Source organism: Nerophis ophidion, linkage group LG27 (assembly GCF_033978795.1).
Source record: "Nerophis ophidion isolate RoL-2023_Sa linkage group LG27, RoL_Noph_v1.0, whole genome shotgun sequence".
Lineage (NCBI taxonomy): Eukaryota > Metazoa > Chordata > Actinopteri > Syngnathiformes > Syngnathidae > Nerophis > Nerophis ophidion.
This window is the reverse complement of record NC_084637.1, coordinates 12,379,973-12,401,971: the sequence shown is the minus strand read 5'-3', so window position 1 is coordinate 12,401,971 and position 21,999 is coordinate 12,379,973. Positions and strand designations below refer to the sequence as shown.

Here is a 21,999-nt window from a genome sequence, read left to right as displayed (position 1 = left end):
ATTCCAATTAGTATTGCACAAATGTTTCGTCTTTCCTTGCAAAATGTTGACTTGTGTTGACTAAAATAACGACTTGTATCATAATACTGCCAAAATTCTACGTTTTTCCAACTCACTTTTTCACAACAAGCTTTTTTATTTTGGTATAGTATGCAGTATATATTATTAATACACATCTTTATATATCTAGATAGGGTGGTCCTTAAGAGGTAGGAATATTTCGGAGGTCTCAAGAATGCATTAAAAAACAAGAATATGTGTGTGCGCGCGTGCGTGTGTTCGTGCACGCGTGTCTATACCCGTGAGTTTGCATATATCCACAGCTCTTGCGTGTCCTCCACAAAAAAAGGTGGAAAATGAGCATCTCATGAATTGGGAGGAAAAACCTGGTAACCATAGCAACGCATCACCATTTGCGAGTCATCACTCCTGCCTGACAGAGCGTCCGCCGGGGGATGGGGGGTTGGGGGGGGGGGGGGTGTTTCTTAATGTGCACGGGGGCTGTCCGTGCACACGCTTTAAGAGGTAAAGGAGCGCGCATGCGGCGGGAGGGAGGGAGGGTGTGCACGAGAGAGAGAGAGAGAGAGAGGGGGAGCGCGCACAAGCATCAAGTCCCCACCACCAGATCCCACCATCGTTCTACTGGAAGCTTCCCCAGTGCCGCTGGAAAAAAGACCATAAAGCCGCATAAAAATGGACGGAACAAAGCCGGCCTTGGAGTCCAACGCGGAGGAACCTCAAGATGAAGGACAGGAGAGCAAAGGTAGGCTTTGTGGTCCTGCGCCAATTGGAACAATAGCGACTTCTTTTTCTCCAGGGAAATAAAATACCGTTATCCCCCCCCCCCTTCACCCCCCTCTCCACCCAATGTTATTTAAAAGAAAAAGCAGTCCTGCATGCAACGCACATTTCGCACTATGAAGCGCGCTGCTGCGCCCTGCTGCGCGTTCCCGACTGCGTTTTTTGCTTTTTTTCCCCTCCCTTGTCAGGTGTGCACGAGCAACATCATCATCATCATTAACTTGTATTAAATGGCAATGCTTTGGTGACGTGCGTGAGTGTGATGGAATGTTGGTGGCGTTTTTTGTCTGCAAGGAGGTTGGCAAAAAAAAAAAAGGAAAAAAAGAAAAAGAGCCGCGCACCAGACGCGCATGCATGCAGGCATGCAGGCAGGGTCCAAGCCCCTTGCTTACTATCACTTTTCAGCAGGCACAAAGCATCCTTCAGATGCAAAATGTGCTGCATGGCTTTGCCATTTAAAATATATATATTTGCACATGCAATTATTGGCGGTTGGTGTTAAAACAGGCCTGGGCAATTATTTTGACTCAGGGGGCCACATTTAGAGAGAAAAAATGTGGCTGGGGGCCGGTATATCTATTCTTAGGGTCATTATTACAAAAATTCACAATAATTTCTGATTCAATGGTAAAAATGTTATGACAGACCGCCTTAAAAAAAAAACGTATTGGAATTTTGCATTTTTCTATGAAAGATAAAACACTGAACATTGACAAAATAAGAATTTCACACCCCCTTTCCATTGACATATCTTATTACACCAGTTACTATCTAATTAGTTACTATGGCAGGCCTGGGCAATTATTTTGGCTCGGGGGCCACATTTAGAGACAAAAAAATGTGTCTGGGGGCCTGTATATCTATTCTTAGGGGCATTATTACAAAAATTCACAATAATTTCTGATTCAATGGTAAAAACGTTATGACAGACTGCCTTAAAAAAAACGTAATGGAATTTTGCATTTTTCTATGAAAGATAAAACACTGAAGATTGACAAAATATGAATTTCACACCCCCTTTCCATTGACGTATCTTATTACACCAGTTACTATCTTATTAGTTACTATGGCAGGCCTGGGCAATTATTTTGGCTCGGGGGCCACATTTAGAGAAAAAAAAAAGTGTCTCGGGGCCGTTATATCTATTTTTAGGAACACTATTACAAAACTTCACAATAATGTCTGATTGAATGCTAAAAACGTTATGACAGACTGCCTTTAAAAACATAATAGAATTTTAAATTTTTCTATGAAAGATAAAACACTGAATATTGACAACATATGAACATCACACCCCCTTTCCATTGACATATCTTACACCAGTTACTATGGTAATCTAATTAGTTACTATGGCAGGCTTGGGCAATTATTTTAGAGAAAAAAATTTGTCTTGGGGCCGGTATATTTATATTTAGGAACACTAATACAAAACTTCACAATAATGTCTGATTGAATGCTAAAAACGTTATGACAGACCGCCTTAAAAAAAAAAAAACTTAATGGAGTTTTATATTTTTCTATGAAGGATAAAACACTGAATATTGACAAAATATGAACGTCCCACCCCCTTTCCATTGACATATCTTACTCCAGTTACTATGGTAATCTAATTAGTTACTATGGCAGGCCTGGGCAATTATTTTGGCTCGGGGGCCACATTTCAAGAAAAAAAAAATGAGTCTGGCGGCCGGTATATTTATTTTTAGGAACACTAATACCTAACTGCACAATAATGTCTGATTGAATGCTAAAAACGTTATGACAGACTGCCTTAAAAAACATAATATAATTTTTAATTTTTCTATGAAAGATAAAACACTGAATATTGACAGAATATGAACGTCACACCCCCTTTCTATTGACATATCTTACACCAGTTACTATGGTAATCTAATTATTTACTATGGCAGGCCTGGGCAATTATTTTGGCTCGGGGTTCACATTTAGAGGAAAAAAAAGTTTCTGGGGGCCGGTATATCTATTTTTGGGGATATTATTACAAAACTTCACAATAATGTCTGATTGAATGCTAAAAACGTTATGACAGACCACCTTGAAAAAACCTAATGTAATTTCAATTTCTTCTATGAAAGATATAACACTAAATATTGACAGAATATGAACATCACACCCCCTTTCCATTGACATATCTTACACCAGTTACTATGGTAATCTAATTAGTTACAATGGCAGGCCTGGGCAATTATTTTGACTCGGGTGCCACATTTAGAGAGAAAAAAAATGTGTCTAGGGGCCGGTATATTTATATTTAGGAACACTAATACAAAACCTCCCAATAATGTCTGATTGAATGCTAAAAACGTAATGACAGACCGCCTCAAAAAAACGTAATGGAATTTTTTATTTTTCTATGAAAGATAAAACACTGAATATTGACAAAATAGGAACGTCACACCCCCTTTTCATTGACATATCTTACACCAGTTACTATGGTAATCTAATTAGTTACTATGGCAGGCCTGGGCAATTATTTTAGAGAAAAAAAATGTGTCTCGGGGCCGGTATATTTATATTTAGGAACACTAATACAAAACTTCACAATAATGTCTGATTCAATGCTAAAAACGTAATGACAGACCGCCTCCAAAAAACGTAATGGAATTTTGTATTTTTCTATGAAGGATAAAACACTGAATATTGACAAAATATGAACATCACACCCCCTTTCCATTGACATATCTTACACCAGTTACGATGGTAATCTAATTAGTTACTATGGCAGGCCTCAGCAATTATTTTGGCTCGGGGGCCACATTTCGAGAAAAAAAAAAAATGTGTCTGGGGGCCGGTATATCTATTTTTAGGAACACTACTACAAAACTTCACAATAATATCTGATTGAATGCTAAAAACGTTATGACAGACTGCCTTAAACAAATTATGGAATTTTACATTTTTCTATGAAAGATAAAACACTGAATATTGACAACATATGAACGTCACACCCCCTTTCCATTGACATATCTTACACCAGTTACTATGGTAATCTAATTAGTTACTATGGCAGGCCTGGGCAATTATTTTGGCTCGGGGGCCACATTTAGAGAAAAAAAAATATGTCTCAGGGCCGGTATATCTATTTTTAGGAACACTACTACAAAACGTCACAATAATGTCTGATTGAATGCGAAAACCGTTATGACAGACCCCCTTAAAAAACATAATAGAATTTTACATTTTTCTATGAGGGATAAAACACTGAATATTTACAAAATATGAATGTCACACCCCTTTCCATTGACATATTTTACAATCAAGAGAAACGCAACAAAAATTCAACAAACAGTGAAATATGAACGAAGGGTACAATCTGATACATCTGATATATCACTAAGCTTTAGAACTTTGTTGTGAAAATCTCCTTCCGCGTCTGGTGAAACGTTTCCCGCCCACACGGCTTGGTGCCTCGTCTGAGCTGCTGTGATGTAGATTAGTACAGACCTGGGCAAATTAAGGCCCGGGGGCCACATGCGGCCCGTTAAGCTTTTCAATCCGGCCCGCCGGACATTCCCAAATATATATATTTTTTTACATCTTTAAGATGGAAAGTGTAGCTGACATTATGATGTGCAGTGATGTTTTCTAACGACCGTAAGTCTTTAACTAGACAAAGCATTTCAATGGTTGGAATCTGCGCTTATGCGTTTATATATCAATGATGACATATTAAAATTGCAACACATGCCAATACGGCCTTTTTAGTTTACTAAATTGCAATTTTAAAGGTATCCTGTTGAAAACGTTGCGGAATGATGATGCTTATGTTGACGCGTGCTTTTGACATTTCAGCCCAGCACCACTCACGGCTAAAAGTTGTCTCTTTTCATCGCATAATTACACAGTAATTTGGACATCTGTGTTGCTGAATCTTTTGTAATTTGTTCAATTAATAATGGAGACATCAAAGAAGAATGCTGTTGGTGGAAAGCGGTGGATTGCAGCTGTCTTTAGCAACCGAAACACAGCCGGTGTTTCTTTGTTTGTTGTGAAGCTTTAACACAGAGCGGTCAAGCGAACATGTTCCTCTACGTCAACCAGCAAGTTTTTGGATGGGAAAATTGTGATATTAAGTCGGCTCTTACCAGAGACTTGAGTGGATTATGCGACCTGTCAAAAAGGCAGCTGTGATCTTGGCTTCTCTCAGAGACACTGGCGTTCGCCGCAGCCCTCCAACTTTCAGGTATGACTTTATAATCTCACTAAAACACTGTTACCACAATAAGCAGATAAGGGATTTTCCAGAATCATCCTAGTAAATGTGTCTGATAACATCTGAATCACTCACACTGCCGTCGCCTGGAGTCGTCGCCTTTTTTTTTGTGTGTGTTCCACTCTAAGTTTCCTCATCCACGAACCTTTCATCCTCGCTCAAATTAATGGGGAAATCGTCGCTTTCTTGGTCCAAATTGTTCTTGCTCCTGGTGGCTATGATTGTATACAATGTGAGGATGTGAGGAGCCCTACAACCTGTGACGTCACACGCACATCGTCTGCTACTTCCGGTACAGGCAAGGCTTTTTTATTAGCGACCAAAAGTTGCGAACTTTATCATCGATGTTCTTTACTAAATCCTTTCAGCAAAAATATGGCAATATCGCAAAATAATCAAGTATGACACATAGAACGGACCTGCTATCCCCGTTTAAATGAGAAAATCTCATTTCAGTAGGCCTTTAATGAACTTGTATCGTCTCACGGACCAAATTTAAGACGCCGGCGAGCTGTAGTTCGGACACCCAAGGCCTAGCTATTGGCAATCCTGCTCCTGGCTTGCTCTCCTTGTTTAGCCTTTTCCTCCAGTGATAATGTTAGTTGATAATGATACTTAACATACTAAAAAATGCAGTTTATTTTACTGCAATAAAGGTAATTATTATTAGCAGATTATGCAACCTTTTCCTGCTGCTGTCAAAAAGGCAGCTGTGATCTTGGCTTCTCTCAGAGACACTGGCGTTCACCGCAGCCCTCGGACTTTCAGGTGTGACTTTATAATCTCACTAAAACACTATTACCACAATACGCAGATGAGGGATTTTCCAGAATTATCCTAGTAAATGTGTCTAATAACATCTGAATCGCTCACACTGCCGTCGCCTGGAGCCGTTGCCATTTTTTTTTTGTGCTTCACTCTAACTTTCCTCATCCACAAATCTTTCATCCTCACTCAAAATAATGGGGAAATCGTCGCTTTCTCGGTCCAAATTGTTCTTGCTGCTAGTGGCTATGATTATAAACAATGTTCAGATGTGAGGAGCCCTACAACCTGTGACGTCATGCGCACATCGTCTGCTACTTCCGGTACAGGCAAGGCTTTTTTATTAGCGACCAAAAGTTGCAAATTTTATCGTCTATGTTCTGTACTAAATCCTTTCAGCAAAAATATGGCAATATCGCAAAATGATCAAGTGTGACCTGCTATCCCCGTTTAAATAAGAAAATCTCATTTCAGTAGGCCATTAAGAAACGATGACATCATCCCCTCATGAGGCGTGCCGCGTCGTATGGGACAATTGTTGAGCGTGGTATTTGCAAATTGCTTGTAGTCCGTGGTCTCCGGCGGAGGTTTCGCCCTCTGGAACTGGAAGCTGGATGCCGGGATCCAACAACGGCCTATTCGTGTGTGTCTTTTGACATCTGCAATGTGACCATGAGCTTATAGCATCCAATAAGAAGCTGAAAGATTTACAGCGGGGGGTGCAAAAAGACGAGAGTAAGAAGTAAGGAGATTGTGTTGGCGGGTGCCAGCCAGCGCGGCCTTTTTACTCCGCTTTTGGCTGAGAATGGTGGTGTAATACGGTCAAGGTATGCACAGTGGCGGTTCAAACTAAGTGATGTTTTATTTGCTCATTTTTGTCCTCTGGACTTTAATTTGCATTTCCGAACCATGGGTCTGATTCCTTGTGTGTGTGTGTGTGTGAGAGGCCTCGCCGTTACGTAACGCATCGCTATATCTCGCCATCCTCACCTACAATGCTGGGCTCTGGACCGAGAGAGAGAAAGATTACGTCATCGTCTGGAGGGGATGCTCGCTGCTTCTGACAACCGAAGACACCGCTGCTTTTTTTTTTTTTTTTTCCCCTGAAACAACCAAAAAAAACTGTGGCAAGTATGTCAGAAAAATGAAGATGAGATGAACTCTCTAAGCCAGGGGTGTCAAACTTATTTTAGCTTGAGGCAAGGGGGCCACATAGAGGAAGATATTTTCGCAATTGGGCCGGACTGGTAAAATCATGGCATGATAACTTACAAACCCTGTTTCCATACGAGTTGGGAAATTGTGTTAGATGTAAATATAAACGGGACACAATGATTTGCAAATGATTTTCAACCTATATTCAACGGAATGCACTGCAAAGACAAGATATTTGATGTTAAAACTCATAAACTTTTTTTTTTTTTTTGCAAATAATAATTAACTTAGAATTTCCTGCCAATGTAGTTGGGAAAGGGCATGTTCACCACTGTGTTACATCACCTTTTCTTTGAAAAAACACTCAATAAACGTTTGGGAACTGAGGAAAGCTTTGAAAGTGGAATTCTTTACCATTCTTGCTTGATGTACAGCTTAAGTTGTTCAACAGTCCGGGGTCTTGTTGTCGTATTTTACGCTTCATAATGCGCGACACATTTTCGATGGTAGACATGTCTGGACTGCAGGAGCACCAGGAAAGTACCCGCACTTTTTTACTAAGAAGCCACGCTGTTGTAGCACATGGCTTGGCATTGTTTTGCTGAAATAAGCAGGGGCGTCCATGATAACGTTGCTTGGATGACAACATATGTTGCTCCAAAACCTGTATGGACCATTCAGCATTAATGATGCCTTCACAGATGTGTAAGTTACCCATGCCTTGGGCACTAATACACCCCCATACCATCACAGATGCTGGCTTTTGAACTTTGCGCCTATAACAATCCGGATGGTTATTTTCCTCTTTGTTCCGGAGGACACCACGTCCACAGTTTCTAAATATAATTTGAAATGTGGACTCGTCAGACCACAGAACACATTTCCACTTTGCATCAGTCCATCTTAGATGAGCTCGGGCCCAGAGAAGCCGGCGGCGTTCCTTGGTGTTGTTGATAAATGGCTTTTGCTTTGCATAGTAGAGTTTTAACTTGCACTTACAGCTGTAGCGACCAACTGTAGTTACTGACAGTGGTTTTATGAAGTGTTCCTGAGCCCATGTGGTGATATCCTTTACACACTGATGTCGGTTTTTGATGCAGTACCACCTGAGGGATCAAAAGTCCGTAATATCATCGCTTACGTGCAGTGATTTCTCCAGATTCTCTGAACCTTTTGATGATTTTCCAGACCGTAGATGGTAAAATCCCTAAATTCCTTGCAATAGCTCGTTGGGAAATGTTGTTCTAAAACTGTTCGAGAATTTGCTTACAAATTGGTCACCCTCGCCTCATCTTTGTTTGTGAATTACTTAGCATTTGATGGAAGCTGTTTTTATACCCAATCATGGCACCCACCTGTTCCCAATTAGCCTGCACACCTGTGGGATGTTCCAAATAAGTGTTTGATGAGCATTCCTCAACTTTATCAGTATTTATCGCCACCTTTCCCAACTTCTTTGTCTCATGTTGCTGGCATTTCAGAAAGACAATTTTAGAGAAAAAATACAACCTTAAAAAGGATTTTAGGATTTTTAAACACAATTACCTTTTTACCTATTAAATTCCTTCCTTTTCTTTCCTGACAATTTAAATCAATGTTCAAGTAAATTTATTTTTTCATTGTAAAGAATAATAAATACATTTTAATTTAATTCTTCATTTTAGCTTCTGTTTTTCCGACGAAAAATATTTATGAAATATTTCTTCAAACTTATTATGATTAAAATTCTAAAAATTTATTCTGGCAAATCTAGAAAATCTTTAGAATCAAATTGTAATCTTATTTCAAAGTCTTTTGAATTTCTTTTAAAATTTTTGTTCTGGAAAATCTAGAAGAAATAATATTTTGTCTTTGTTAGAAATATAGCTTGGTCCAATTTGTTATATATTCTAACAAAGTGCAGATTGGATTTTAACCTATTTAAAACATGTCAAGAACATTCTAAAGTTAACCTTAATCAGGAAAAATGACTAATGATGTTTCATAAATTATTTTTGTTATTTTTTCAAAACGATTCGAATTAGCTAGTTTTTTCTTCTGTTTTTCGGTTGAATTTAGAATTTTAAAGAGTCGAAATTGAAGATAATTAAATTCAGAGTACATTTTTTCCCCCTGTTTTCTCTTCTTTTAAACCGTTCAATTAAGTGTTTTTTTCATCATTTATTCTCTACAAAAAATCTTCCGTAAAAGGAAAAAAAATGTACGACGGAATGACAGACAGAAATACCCATTTTTTTATATATATATAGATTTATTTATTAAAGGTAAATTGAGCAAATTGGCTATTTCTGGCAATTTATTTAAGTGTGTATCAAACTGGTAGCCCTTCACATTAATAAGTCCCCAAGACGTAGCTCTTGGTTTCAAAAAGGTTGGTGACCCCTGACTTACAGTACATAAGACTTTTAAAGTCATTTTGATAGTAGGCTAATAAAGCTAATATACACACTTTCATCATGTGTTGCGGCTCCAGACAGATTTTCTTGATGTATTTTTGGTCCAATATGGCTCTTTCAACATTTTGGGTTGCCAACCCCTGACATAAACCCCCTTAAGCCAAGCACATATGGACATATTACGACACGCAAAACGGGGGAGGGGGCGACCAGGGGCGCTGCTCTATTGCCCATCAATACCGCGGAGGGGTGAAGCAAGAACGGCGTGGGATGTGGGGGATGGAGTAGGTGTGTTTATTTTCTGTGGATGTATGGATGAGTGTGTTCAAGCCTGAATAGTCGCTTGTCTTGCAATAAAGTAGAGATTTAAATCTATCAAGTCATGATTCAATTAGGGATGTGCCGAATGTGCTGCAGATCAATATCGGCCCATATACGTGAAAAAAGTAGGTGATTGCCACTGTATTTAGTTTTAGTTCCACGGCTGACAAGCAGCGAGCAGCTAAATTGGTGTGTCCATACACAGTGTGAAGCCGCACCTCTAAGTTAATAATAATTACCTCTATTGCAGCAAATAAACTGCATGTTTTAGTATATTAAGTACAAACCCCGTTTTCATATGAGTTGGGAAATTGTGTTAGATTTAAATATAAACGGAATACAATGATTTGCAAATCCTTTTCAACCCATATTCAGTTGAATGCACTACAAAGACAAGATATTTGATGTTCAAACTCATAAACTTCATTTTTTTTTTGCAATTAATAATCAACTTAGAATTTCATGGCTGCAACACGTGCCAAAGTAGTTGGGAAAGGTTATGTTCACCACTGTGTTACATCACCTTTTCTTTTAACAACACTCAATAAACGTTTGGGAACTGAGGAAACTAATTGTTGAAGCTTTGAAAGTGGAATTTTTTCCCATTCTTGTTTTATGTAGAGTTTCAGTCGTTCAAAAGTCCGGGATCTCCACTGTCATATTTTACGCTTCATACTGCGCCACACATTTTTGATGGGAGACAGGTCTGGACTGCAGGCGGGCCAGGAAAGTATCCAAACTCTTTTGTTTACGAAGCCACGCTGTTGTAACTCTTGTCTTGCTGAAATAAGCAGGGGCGTCCATGATAACATTGCTTGGATGACAACATATGTTGCTCCAAAAACCTGTACAGACCTTTCAGCATTAATTTTGTCTTCACAGAAGTGTAAGTTACCCATGCCTTGGACACTAATACACCCCCATACCATCACAGATGCTGGCTTTTGAACTTTGCGCCTGTAACAATCCGAATGGTTATTTTCCTCTTTGTTCCGGAGGACACCACGTCCTCTGTTTCCAAATATAACTTGAAATATGGACTCGTCAGACCACAGAACACCTTTCCACTTTGCATCAGTCCATCTTAGGTGAGCTCGGGCCCAGCCAAGCCGGCGGCGTTTCAGGATATTGTTGATAAATGGGTTTGGCTTTGCATAGTAGAGTTTTAACTTGCACTTACGGATGTAGCGACCAACTGTAGTTACTGACAGTGGTTTTATGAAGTGTTCCTGAGCCCATGTGGTGATATCCTTTACACACCGATGTCGGTTTTTGATGCAGTACCGGAGTGGTTCTCAACCTTTTTTTAGTGATGTACCCCCTGTGAACATTTTTTTAAATTCAAGTACCCCCTAATCAAAGCAAAGCATTTTTGGTTGAAAAAAGAGATAAAGAAGTAAAATACAGCACTATGTATTTTTTTTTAAATATTCTAAAAATAGCAACAATTCAAAAATCCTTTATAAATATATTTATTGAATAATACTTCAACACAATATGAGTGTAAGTTCATAAAATGTGAAAATAAATGCAACAATGCAATATTCAGTGTTGACAGCTAGATTTTTTGTGTACATGTTCCATAAATATTGATGTTAAAGATTTCTTTTTCTTTTTGTGAACATATGTTTAGAATTAAGTTCATGAATCCAGATGGATCTCTATTACAATCCCCAAAGAGGCCACATTGAAACTGTAAAATCTAATAAAATATATTTGCACAAGAGGCCACTTTGACTACTTCTATGCGTAGAAATCTTTATTATAATTGAATCACTTGTTTATTTTTCAACAAGTTTTTAGTCATTTTTATATCATTTTTTCCAAATAGTTCAAGAAAGACCACTACAAATGAGCAATATTTTACAAAGTTTTACAATTTAATAAATCAGAAACTGATGACATAGTGCTGTATTTTACTTCTTTATCTCTTTTTTTTCAACCAAAAATGCTTTGCTCGGATTAGGGGGTACTTGAATTAAAAACATGTTCACAGGGGGTACATCACTGAAAAAAGGCTAAGAACCACTGGACGAGAGCATGGAACAAAACTCACTTGGCAAAGGTGTGACGCAAACAATGAAGCCAGAACGAGGGATCAACAAAGGCAGACTTAATTAGTAGTCTCTTGATTAGACACAGGTGTGTCCCAAACAACAGAGGCAGGTGAAAATCATAAGTAACCATGGTGACTAAACTCAGAAGGTGGACAAACCGGAACTAAAAGGCGTCCAAGAATAACAGAACATAACTAAAGAAAACATGGATGAACAAAACTAGAGTGTTCCTGTTGTAGAGGAACTTGGACCTGCATTGTAAACACATTGACAGATGCGTGTCAATCAATCAATCAATGTTTACTTATATAGCCCTAAATCACTAGTGTCTCAAAGGGCTGCACAAACCACTACGACATCCTCGGTAGGCCCACATAAGGGCAAGGAAAGCAGCGCTAAGATCGAGGAGCAGCAACATAGATGACGCATCAGAATCCATCGTTAGCAATAGATCATTAGTCATTTTTGCGAGGGCTGTCTCCGTGGAGTGATTTGCCCTGAAACCGGATTGAAAGGTTTCACATAGATTGTTAGACGCTAAGTGTTCATTTAACTGCTCCGCAACAATTTTTCGAGGATTTTTGAAATAAAGGGAAGGTGAGACACCGGTCGGTAGTTTACCATGAGGTCAGGATCGAGGTTAGGTCTTTTAAGAAGAGGATGAATAACCACTTTTTTGAATGCTAGGGGAACAGTGCCCGAGGAAAGTGATAAGTTTATAATATTTAGCACTGATGGACCTAATAATACAAAGAGCTCCTTGATCAGTTTCCCAGGAAGAGGGTCAAGTAAACATGTTGTTTGTTTTATTCCATTTACACGTTGACATTGTAACCTCGCTATAGCAAATATAAAACACTTGGGTCCAAACTTGGGATTTACAACCAAGGTGTTCCTCAAGGTACGTCTTTAAGTCCTCAACTTTTTGAAAGTTCAATTTTTTTTTTTTTTTTTGGTAATGTGATGTATGTAACTACGGTGTTGCTGTAGCATGTTGATATCAGATGAAGTTAAGAGTAATTTGTTCAATTTCTTTAGTCATACTAGTGGTTTTCCTCAAGGTTTGTCATGTCCTGGTGATCATGTTTAGTTTGGCAATGTTCTGTTTGGTTTTTTGGATTTTGTCAGTTCCTGTTTTTTCAATCCCTGCTTTGTTTCCATGACAACCCATTAGTTTTCACCTTTGCTCATGTCACGCACCTGATTCATTTGGACTCATGCACCTGTTGCCGATCACTACAGAACACATTCTTCAGAAAGGAATTTAAATTTTTAAAAGGGCCGCATCCACGCAAAGCATCCATTAGTCAGTGACTCCTCTGCAAGTACTGCACTTAGAGGGTGTGAGAATTGCACCAAACCAACGTCACGGAATAAAATGTGCAGACTGATAATCACATTCGAGGACACAGGTCTGAGCTGCCATCAGAACGTCCGATAAACACAGTTAACTATGAATGGGTATTAGTCATGATTAATTTGAATTATTCTACAAATTTAATCTTGTTTGGTAGCCCTAATTTACACACAACAAAATATTAAAAAGATCAAGGATTATCAAAGGTGTTAAATGTAGTCCCCTGGCATAAACACTAATAATTATATTAATAATATATTTTCTTTGTTAAAAAAAAGCACTTTACGTTGAGCAAACAACCTCAAAGGGCCACAGTGTAAAAAAAATATTAATAATAATAATAAAAACATAATAAAAATAAATAAAATATAAAACTACAAACAACCCAATAGTTAGAACCAGCATGCATATCTATAAAAAGGCTTTTTATTTTTAAAAAGAAGGGTTTTTAAGACTTTTTTAAAAGCATCCACAGTCTGAGGTGCCCTCAGGTGGTCAGGGAGAGTGTTCCACAGACTGGTAGCAGCGGACCAGAAAGCCCATTCTCCCATTGTTCGTAGCATTGTCCTTGAAGGTTGGAAAAGGTTAGCCTGTTTGGAGCGGAGGTGTCGTGTGGAGGATTTGGGGGTGAGCAGTTCTTTGAGGTAGGCGGGGGCATTCTATACATACTCTATTCCAGGCCTGGGCATTTATTTTGACTCGGGGGCCACATTTAGAGAAAAAAAATGTGTCTAGTGGCCCGTATATCTATTTTTAGGAACACTAATACAAAACATCACAATAATGTATGATTGAATGCTAAAAACGATATAACAGACCGCCTTAAAAAACATAATGGAGTTTTACATTTTTCTATGAAGAATAAAACACTGAATATTGACAAAAGGGTTAAATAACTCCTGGAAAGTACTGGCTTAAAACTACCAAAAGTGTGTGCCCAAGTTAAAGGAAAGGACAGGTAGTCTTCGAATGGATTTTTAAAAAATGTTTGCAAGTTGGGTAACGTTTGCTGTGGTCTGGAACAACATGGTAATGTTTGCTGTGGTCTGGAACAACGTCGCACACAATCAGAAATGCAGCCAATATTACGTACAATTAAATAAATAGAAGACGTAAGTAAAATAAATTAAATTAACTGAAATATACCTACAAATGAGGCATAATGATGCAATATATACACACAATTGCATGTTAGCATGGATTATTAGCACTCCACGCAAGTCAATAACATCAACAAAGCTCACCTTTGTGCATTCACGCACAGCATAAAATGTTTGGTGGAAAAAATTAGACAAAAGAGGAGTGGCATAAAACACGTCTTTCTGCGGCAGCGACGGAGAAAGTTGTACACGTGAACTAACTACGGTGAGTTCAAGGACCGCCAAGATTAGTAGGACAAAACGGCGCCGGACAAATATTCTCATCAGTGAAGCGTGAACACAAAGATGTTAAACAGTGGGCTTTCTAACAATTAGGAAGGTTTGTGTTTTGTTTTTCCTCCTATAGAAACATTATTAAAACACCAAATATATATTTTCCCCCATCTTTTTATATTTTTGCGGCTCGAGAGTCACGGGTTGCTGACCTCCAGGCTTATGATATCAAACCCAGGTAATGTTGAAGACCGAAATAAAATGAGGCCAAAAACTGAATCCTGTTCATGGTCACAAAAAGCCTAGTGTGAGTTTGATTAGCTGAAGCTACGGATACTGGAACTTATTGGCTCAAGATTTTAGGTTTTAGTGGCAAATTGAGAAGTGATGGCTGGATAGTGAGAACAATGCATTTGATGCACAAATGCAAGTAAATATTTTTAGTTCCTGTCTTACTGAAAATACAAATAAATACCGAATTTTTGGGGGCTGTGGAGGGCAAGAGTATTTTTACATATATTAGCCGCACTGGACTATAAGTCGCACATTTATACCGGGAGGGAAAATTGGTGAATGTGCAAAACTGAAAAAGCCATTGTAAGTTAATAATACTGAGACAGACATTTTTAAACGTGTTAGCATAATTGCTAATGCTGACGAGGCTAGCTAGATTACATTACGATAGCACATACAAATATGCATGAAAACACTCCTACAGACATCAAACATGGCACGGTTCAGTGCAGACCTGGGCAATTATTTAGACTCAGGGGCCACATTGGTTGGTAAAAATATGAGTATATATACTGGAAAAAAACAGAGGCTATATCATCCCTACAAGCCTGTTTCGTAGGTTTCCCTGCTCGTCAGGGGATTTTATAAAATCCTGACAGAAAGGAGTCAGCGAATGCTGAAGCGCATAGAGCAAAGAAGTCGGTGACTTTCTGCTACAGAGCTCGAAACTTCCTTTGACTATTAGCCCACGTACAGTACGCAGAGAGCTTCGGGGAATGGGTTTCCATGGCCGTGCAGCTGAATCTAAGCCATACATCACCAAGTCCAATGCAAAGCGTGGGATGCAGTGGTGTAAAGCACGTCGCCACTGGACTCTAGAGCAGTAAAGACGCCTTCTCTGGACTGGTGAATCACACTTTTCCATCTGGCAATCTGATTGACACTGCGATGAGGTGGCGACTTGTCCAGGGTGTACACCGCCTTCCGCCCGATTGAAGCTGAGATAGGCACCAGTGCCCCCTGTGACCCCAAAGGGAAGAAGCGGTAAAAGATGAATAGATGGATGGCAATATGATTGACAAGTCTGGGTTTGGAGGTTGCCAGGAGAACGGTACGTTTCGGACTGCATTGTGCCAAGTGTGAAATTCGGTGGAGGAGGAATTATGGTGTGGGGTTTTTCTCAGGAGTTGGGCTTGGCCCCTTAGTTCCAGTGAAAGTAACTTTGAATGCTCTGGGATACCAAAACATTTTGGACAAATCCACACTCCCAACCTTGTGGGAACACTTTGGAGCGGGCCCCTTCCTCTTCCAACTTGACTGTGCACCAGTACACAAAGCAAGGTTCATAAAGACATGGATGACCGAGTCTGGTGTGAATGAACTTGAACCCTGATGGAATCTGTTGGTGTAATATGAAAACTATTTGTTGAATACAAAACTTTAGAGCGATTAGGGATGAAAAATCCATATGGTAAAGCCTCACCGTTTTATGAGCCGCATAACTCAAAGCATAGGAAAAAATTGCCGGCTTATAGACCGGAAAATAGGGTACACATTCAAAAGTGACATGCATCCAAATCATTCACAAATATAGAGCAAAGAAGTCGGTGACTTTCTGCTACAGAGCTTGAAACTTCATTTGACTATTAGCCCACGTACAGTACGCAGAGAGCTTCATGGAATGGGTTTCCATGGCCGGGCGGCTGAATCTAAGCCATACATCACCAAGTCCAATGCAAAGTGTGGGATGCAGTGGTGTAAAGCACGTCGCCACTGGACTCTAGAGCAGTAAAGACGCCTTCTCTGGACTGATGAATCACACTTTTCCATCTGGCAATCTGATTGACACTGCGATGAGGTAGCGACTTGTCCAGGGTGTACACCGCCTTCCGCCCGATTGAAGCTGAGATAGGCGCCAGTGCCCCCCGTGACCCCAAAGGGAAGAAGCGGTAAAAAATGAATGGATGGATGGCAATATGATTGAGAAGTCTGGGTTTGGAGATTGCCAGGAGAACGGTACGTTTCGGACTGCATTGTGCCAAGTGTGAAATTCGGTGGAGGAGGAATTATGGTGTGGGGTTTTTCTCAGGAGTTGGGCTTGGCCCCTTAGTTCCAGTGAAAGTAACTTTGAATGCTCTGGGATACCAAAACATTTTGGACAAATCCACACTCCCAACCTTGTGGGAACAGTTTGGAGCAAGTACACAAAGCAAGGTTCATTAAGACATGGATGACAGAGTCTGGTGTGAATGAACTTGAACCCTGATGGAATCTGTTGGTTTAATATTGAAAACTATTTGTTGAATACAAAACTTTAGGGCGATTAGGGATGAAAAATCCATATAGTAAAGCCTCACCGTTTTATGAGCCGCATAACTCAAAGCATAGGAAAAAATTGCCAGCTTATAGACCGGAAAATAGGGTACACATTCAAAATCATTCACAAATATGGACTGCGACATGAATATTTTCTTTCTCTCCTTTCTCACCCTAGCACTCATTTCATTCCAACGTACTAACACACCCCTCGTTCGCCTACTGTATCCTTCCCGGCGCCTGGAGGTGTGTGTGAGGTCGAGGGAGCATGTGAAAGCCGTCACACAGGGAGCGAGAGGCTCATGTGTTCCTCATTTGAAGCCATTCGCCCAAAGCATGCTGTCAGCCTCCATCTGGACACGTGTGTGTGTGTGTGTGTGTGTGTGTGTGTGTGTGTGTGTGTGTGTGTGTGTGTGTGTGTGTGTGTGTGTGTGTGTGTGTGTGTGTGTGTGTGTGTGTGTGTAAGTGCGTGCATTTGTTTACGTGCCAATGACCAGGGGTGGTTGAAAAGAATGTCTGTGCTTGCTCTGACTAAGGGGGAAAAAAGCTCTATTTTTACATGCATACAAAGTGCGGTGCAGCTTTGTGTTCGTATTCAGCAGTTTCCCTCGCCATGTTACCACCTTTAGATTCAAACGCCAGAAAGTTAGCATCGGCGTGTGTTTGCGACATAGTTTTTTTCCCCTGCATAAAGTCCAATGACAAGCAGCATGGATAAGGAGTGATTAAAAAGGGTCTGCAGTCATCCATCCATCCATTTCCTACCGCTTATTCCCTTTCGGGGTCGCGGGGGGCGTTGGCGCCTATCTCAGCTACAATCGGGCGGAAGGCGGGGTACACCCTGGACAAGTCGCCACCTCATCGCAGGGCCAACACAGATAGACAGACAACATTCACACTCACATTCACACACTAGGGCCAATTTAGTGTTGCCAATCAACCTATCCCCAGGTGCATGTCTTTGGAAGTGGGAGGAAGCCGGAGTACCCGGAGGGAACCCACGCAGTCACGGGGAGAACATGCAAACTCCACACAGAAAGATCCCGAGCCTGGATTTGAACCCAGGACTGCAGGACCTTCGTATTGTGAGGCAGACGCACTAACCACTCTTTTACCGTGAAGCCCGGTCTGCAGTCAGTGCACTGCAAAAAGTCAGTGTTCAAAAACAAGACAAAAAAATGAGGGGTACTTTTTTTTAACTAAGCAAAATTATCTGCCAATAAACTGCAAAAAGTCAGTGTTCAAAAACAAGAAAAAAAAAAGAAAAAAATGAGGGGTACTTTTTTTTAATTAAGCAAAATTATCCGCCAATACACTGCAAAAAGTCAGTGTTCAAAAACAAGAAAAAAAAATACAAAAATGAGGGGTACTTTTTTTGAACTAAGCAAAATTATCTGCCAATACACTGCAAAAAGTCAGTGTTCAAAAACAAGAAAAAAAAAGAGAAAAAAAAGAGGGGTACATTTTTTTGAACTAAGCAAAATTTTCTGCCAATACATTGCAAAAAGTCAGTGTTCAAAAACAAGAAAAAAAAATGAGGGGTACTTTTTTTGAACTAAGCAAAATTATCTGCCAATACACTGCAAAACGTCAGTGTTCAAAAACAAGAAAAAAATACAAAAATGAGGGGTACTTTTTTTGAACTAAGCAAAATTATCTGCCAATGCACTGCAAAAAGTCAGTGTTCAAAAACAAGAAAAAAAAGAGAAAAAAAAGAGGGGTACTTTTTTTGAACCAAGCAAAATTATCTGCCAATACACTGCAAAAAGTCAGTGTTCAAAAACAAGAAAAAAAATACAAAAATGAGGGGTATTTTACTTGAACTAAGCAAAATGATCTGCCAATAGAACAAGAAAATTTGGCTTGTCAAGACTTTCCAAAACAAGTAAAATTAGCTAACCTCAATGAACCCCAAAATCCCTTAAAATAAGTATATTCTCACTAATAACAAGTGAATTTTTCTTGGTAGAAAAAAAGAAGAGACATTTTTGCTCAATATGTTGAAAAATATTCTCAAAAATAAATAAATGCTAGTGCCATTATCTTGACATAATGATATGCGCTCAGCGTCATGATTTTGTTTTTTAAGCTTGAAGTAAGAAATTAATACTTTAAAAAAAGTTATTTTATTGTCCTAACGGGGGCTATGGTGTGGTTTGTTTTCACGCAATGCAAAGGGAGGTGACGGGACATGGCGTGAAGGCAAAGACATATTTAATCTATTACTATAAAAAAGTGCAAACAAAAGGCGCGCACAAACTTGGGTAAGAAAACAGAAACTAGCACAAAGGCAGAACTATGGGCATAGGAACGAAAGACACTAACTGTGGCATTAAAAAACAAAAATGTACTTGCGGTGACGTGATCAGGGCAGCATGAACTATGACATGAAACAGGCATGAAAAAGAGTGGTCATAAACAGGGTGATGACGCTAGAACGAAAAACTGAAAAACCAGGCTTAAATAATAATGACATGATTGAAACAGGTGCGTGAATCCAACACGTGAGACAGGGGAAACTAATGGCTCACCATGGTGACAAAACAAGGGGGTGAAAAAACAGGAGCTAATGGAGTCTTGACGTAACAGAACATAACTAAATAAAAACATGATCACAAGACCTGCAATGAGGTGGCGACTTGTCCAGGGTGTACACCGCCTTCCGCCCAGTTGTAGCTGAGATAGGCACCAGCGCCCCCCGCCACCCCAAAGGGAAAACGCGGTAGAAAATGGATGACATTTATACTTGTGAGTGTTGATGACACAGTTTTGCAACAGCTGATATTCTAGTTTCAAGCATGTTTTACTTAATATAGGTCATCAAATCTCAGCAACAAGCTGTAATATCTTACTGAGATCATTTAGGACCAAAACCCTTAAAACAAGTAATAAACTCTAACATGAAATCTGCTTAATGAGAAGAATTATCTTATCAGTCATAAAATAAGCATATATCAACCCTTATTTGAGATATTTCATCTTACTTAGATTTCAGTTTTTGCAGTGTAGAACAAGAACATTTGGCTTGTCAAGACTTTCCAAAAACAAGTAAAGTTAGCTAACTTCAATGAACCCCAAAATACTTTAAAATGAGAACATTCTCATTAATAACAAGTGCACTTTTCTTGGTAGAAAAAATATATATGAGAACTTTTTGCTCAATATGTTGAAAAATATTCTTAAATTAAGTACTATAGGCACTATAGTACTATAAGCACTATAGTACTATAAGTACTATAAGCACTATAAGCACTATAGTACTATAAGCACGTTAAGCACTATAAGGCGCACCTTTTTTTCTTCGTTTTTTTTTCTTCTTTGTCATGAAAAAGGGACGTTTTTGTGGTTGGTGCACTAATTGTAAGTGTATATTGTGTTTTTTATGTTGATTTAATATTTGATTTTTTTCTTCTTTGTCATGAAAAAGGGACGTTTTTGTCATGAAAAAGGGAGGTTTTTGTGGTTGGTGCACTAATTGTAAGTGTATATTGTGTTTTTTATGTTGATTTAATATTTTATTAGATTTTTTTTTTAAATAAAAATTAATTCTTCTGCGGCTCGGTACCAATCGGTGGTTGGCGACCACTGATCTAAAGGATGCATAACGTAACCCCAGCCTCTACAGTAGCATCTATTCCATGGGTGTCAAACTTTGGCCCGCGGGCCAAATTTGGCCCACCGTGTAATTTCATTTGGCCCTTGAGGCAATATCAAATTAACATTAGAGCTGGCCCGCCGCTATAACACCGCATTCACCACTAATACTCATACTCGTCAACCCTCCTGATTTTCCCGAGAGACTCGCGAAGTTCAGTGCCCCTCCTGAATTTCTCCCGATTTCCACCTGGACAATAATATTGGGGGCGGGCCGTAAAAGCACTGCCTTTGGCGTTCTCTACGTGTCGCCACGTCCGCTTTTTCTCCATACAAACAGCGTGCCGGCCCACTCACATAATATATGCGGCTCGTACACACACACAAGTGTATGCAATGTATACTTGGTCAACAGCCATACAGGTCACACTGAGGGTGGCCGTATAAACAACTTTAACACTGTTACAAATATACGCCACACAGTGAACCCAGAGCAAACAAGAATGACAAACACATTTTGGGAGAACATCCGTACCGTAACACAACATAAACACAATATAAACACAACCGAACAAATACCCAGAACTTTTGCATCACTAACTCTTCCGGGACGCTACAATATACACCCCCGCCGCCCCAACTCAAACCCGCCGCCGAAAAGAGGCATTAAATTTGTATTTTTATTCTATTTGATATGCCTGTGATATGTTTTAAATATTATTATTTTAAACTCGATTTTGCATGTCACTATAAAGTTATAAAAGCCTTGCTTGGTCAATATTCAATGCAAAACTTGTTTGGGTCCCTATTAAAGGATTCATTTGTTCAACCTCGGCCCGCGGCTTCGTTCAGTTTTAAATTTTGGCCCGCTCTGTATTTGAGTTTGACACCCCTGATCTGTTCTATGGGCTAGAGATGCGCGGTTTGCGGTCACAACCGCGGGTCGGGCGGGTGACATGACGAAAAAATAGATTCTAAATAGATTCGAGCGGGTGGCGGTTGAACCAATTCGGAAATATATATTGTAATAATCCCAGGAATTTAGGCTGATAAAACTTATTCGTTTGTCTTGTCTTTATTGCACAAGATGTAATTTAACCACACAACAGCTCTCATGTCTCTAACGCTTTTCCCGGGACAACTAGAACTCTGACTTCCTGTCAATAACGTCACTTCTCTATCTCTCCCGGAAGTCCCGCCCCCCAGCCAAAGTCATTGGCTAACACCCCGTAGCCAGCCGCTACATTATACATAGTTAAATGTAATGTTGAAGAGGTTCATTTAGCCTACTGACGTGTATTTATAAATGGTTGATTTATATAGGTAAGTAGGTAAAGTGTTGTACCTGACAACTCTTGATGGTACAATCCATATAACACGTCACAGACAACGTCACGCT

General features: G+C 39.6%; 1 protein-coding gene across 1 annotated transcript in view; it reads left to right on the top strand.

The window, feature by feature from the left end:
* The first annotated feature begins 583 nt into the window (after window positions 1–583).
* Window positions 584–21,999, top strand: part of LOC133544024 (neuronal membrane glycoprotein M6-b-like) — a 96,522-nt gene continuing 75,106 nt past the window's right edge. The window contains exon 1 of the mRNA XM_061889013.1: window positions 584–763. Within this exon, the coding sequence (XP_061744997.1) occupies window positions 694–763 (70 nt within the window). The 5' untranslated portion in view covers window positions 584–693. The remainder of the gene's footprint in view (window positions 764–21,999) is intronic.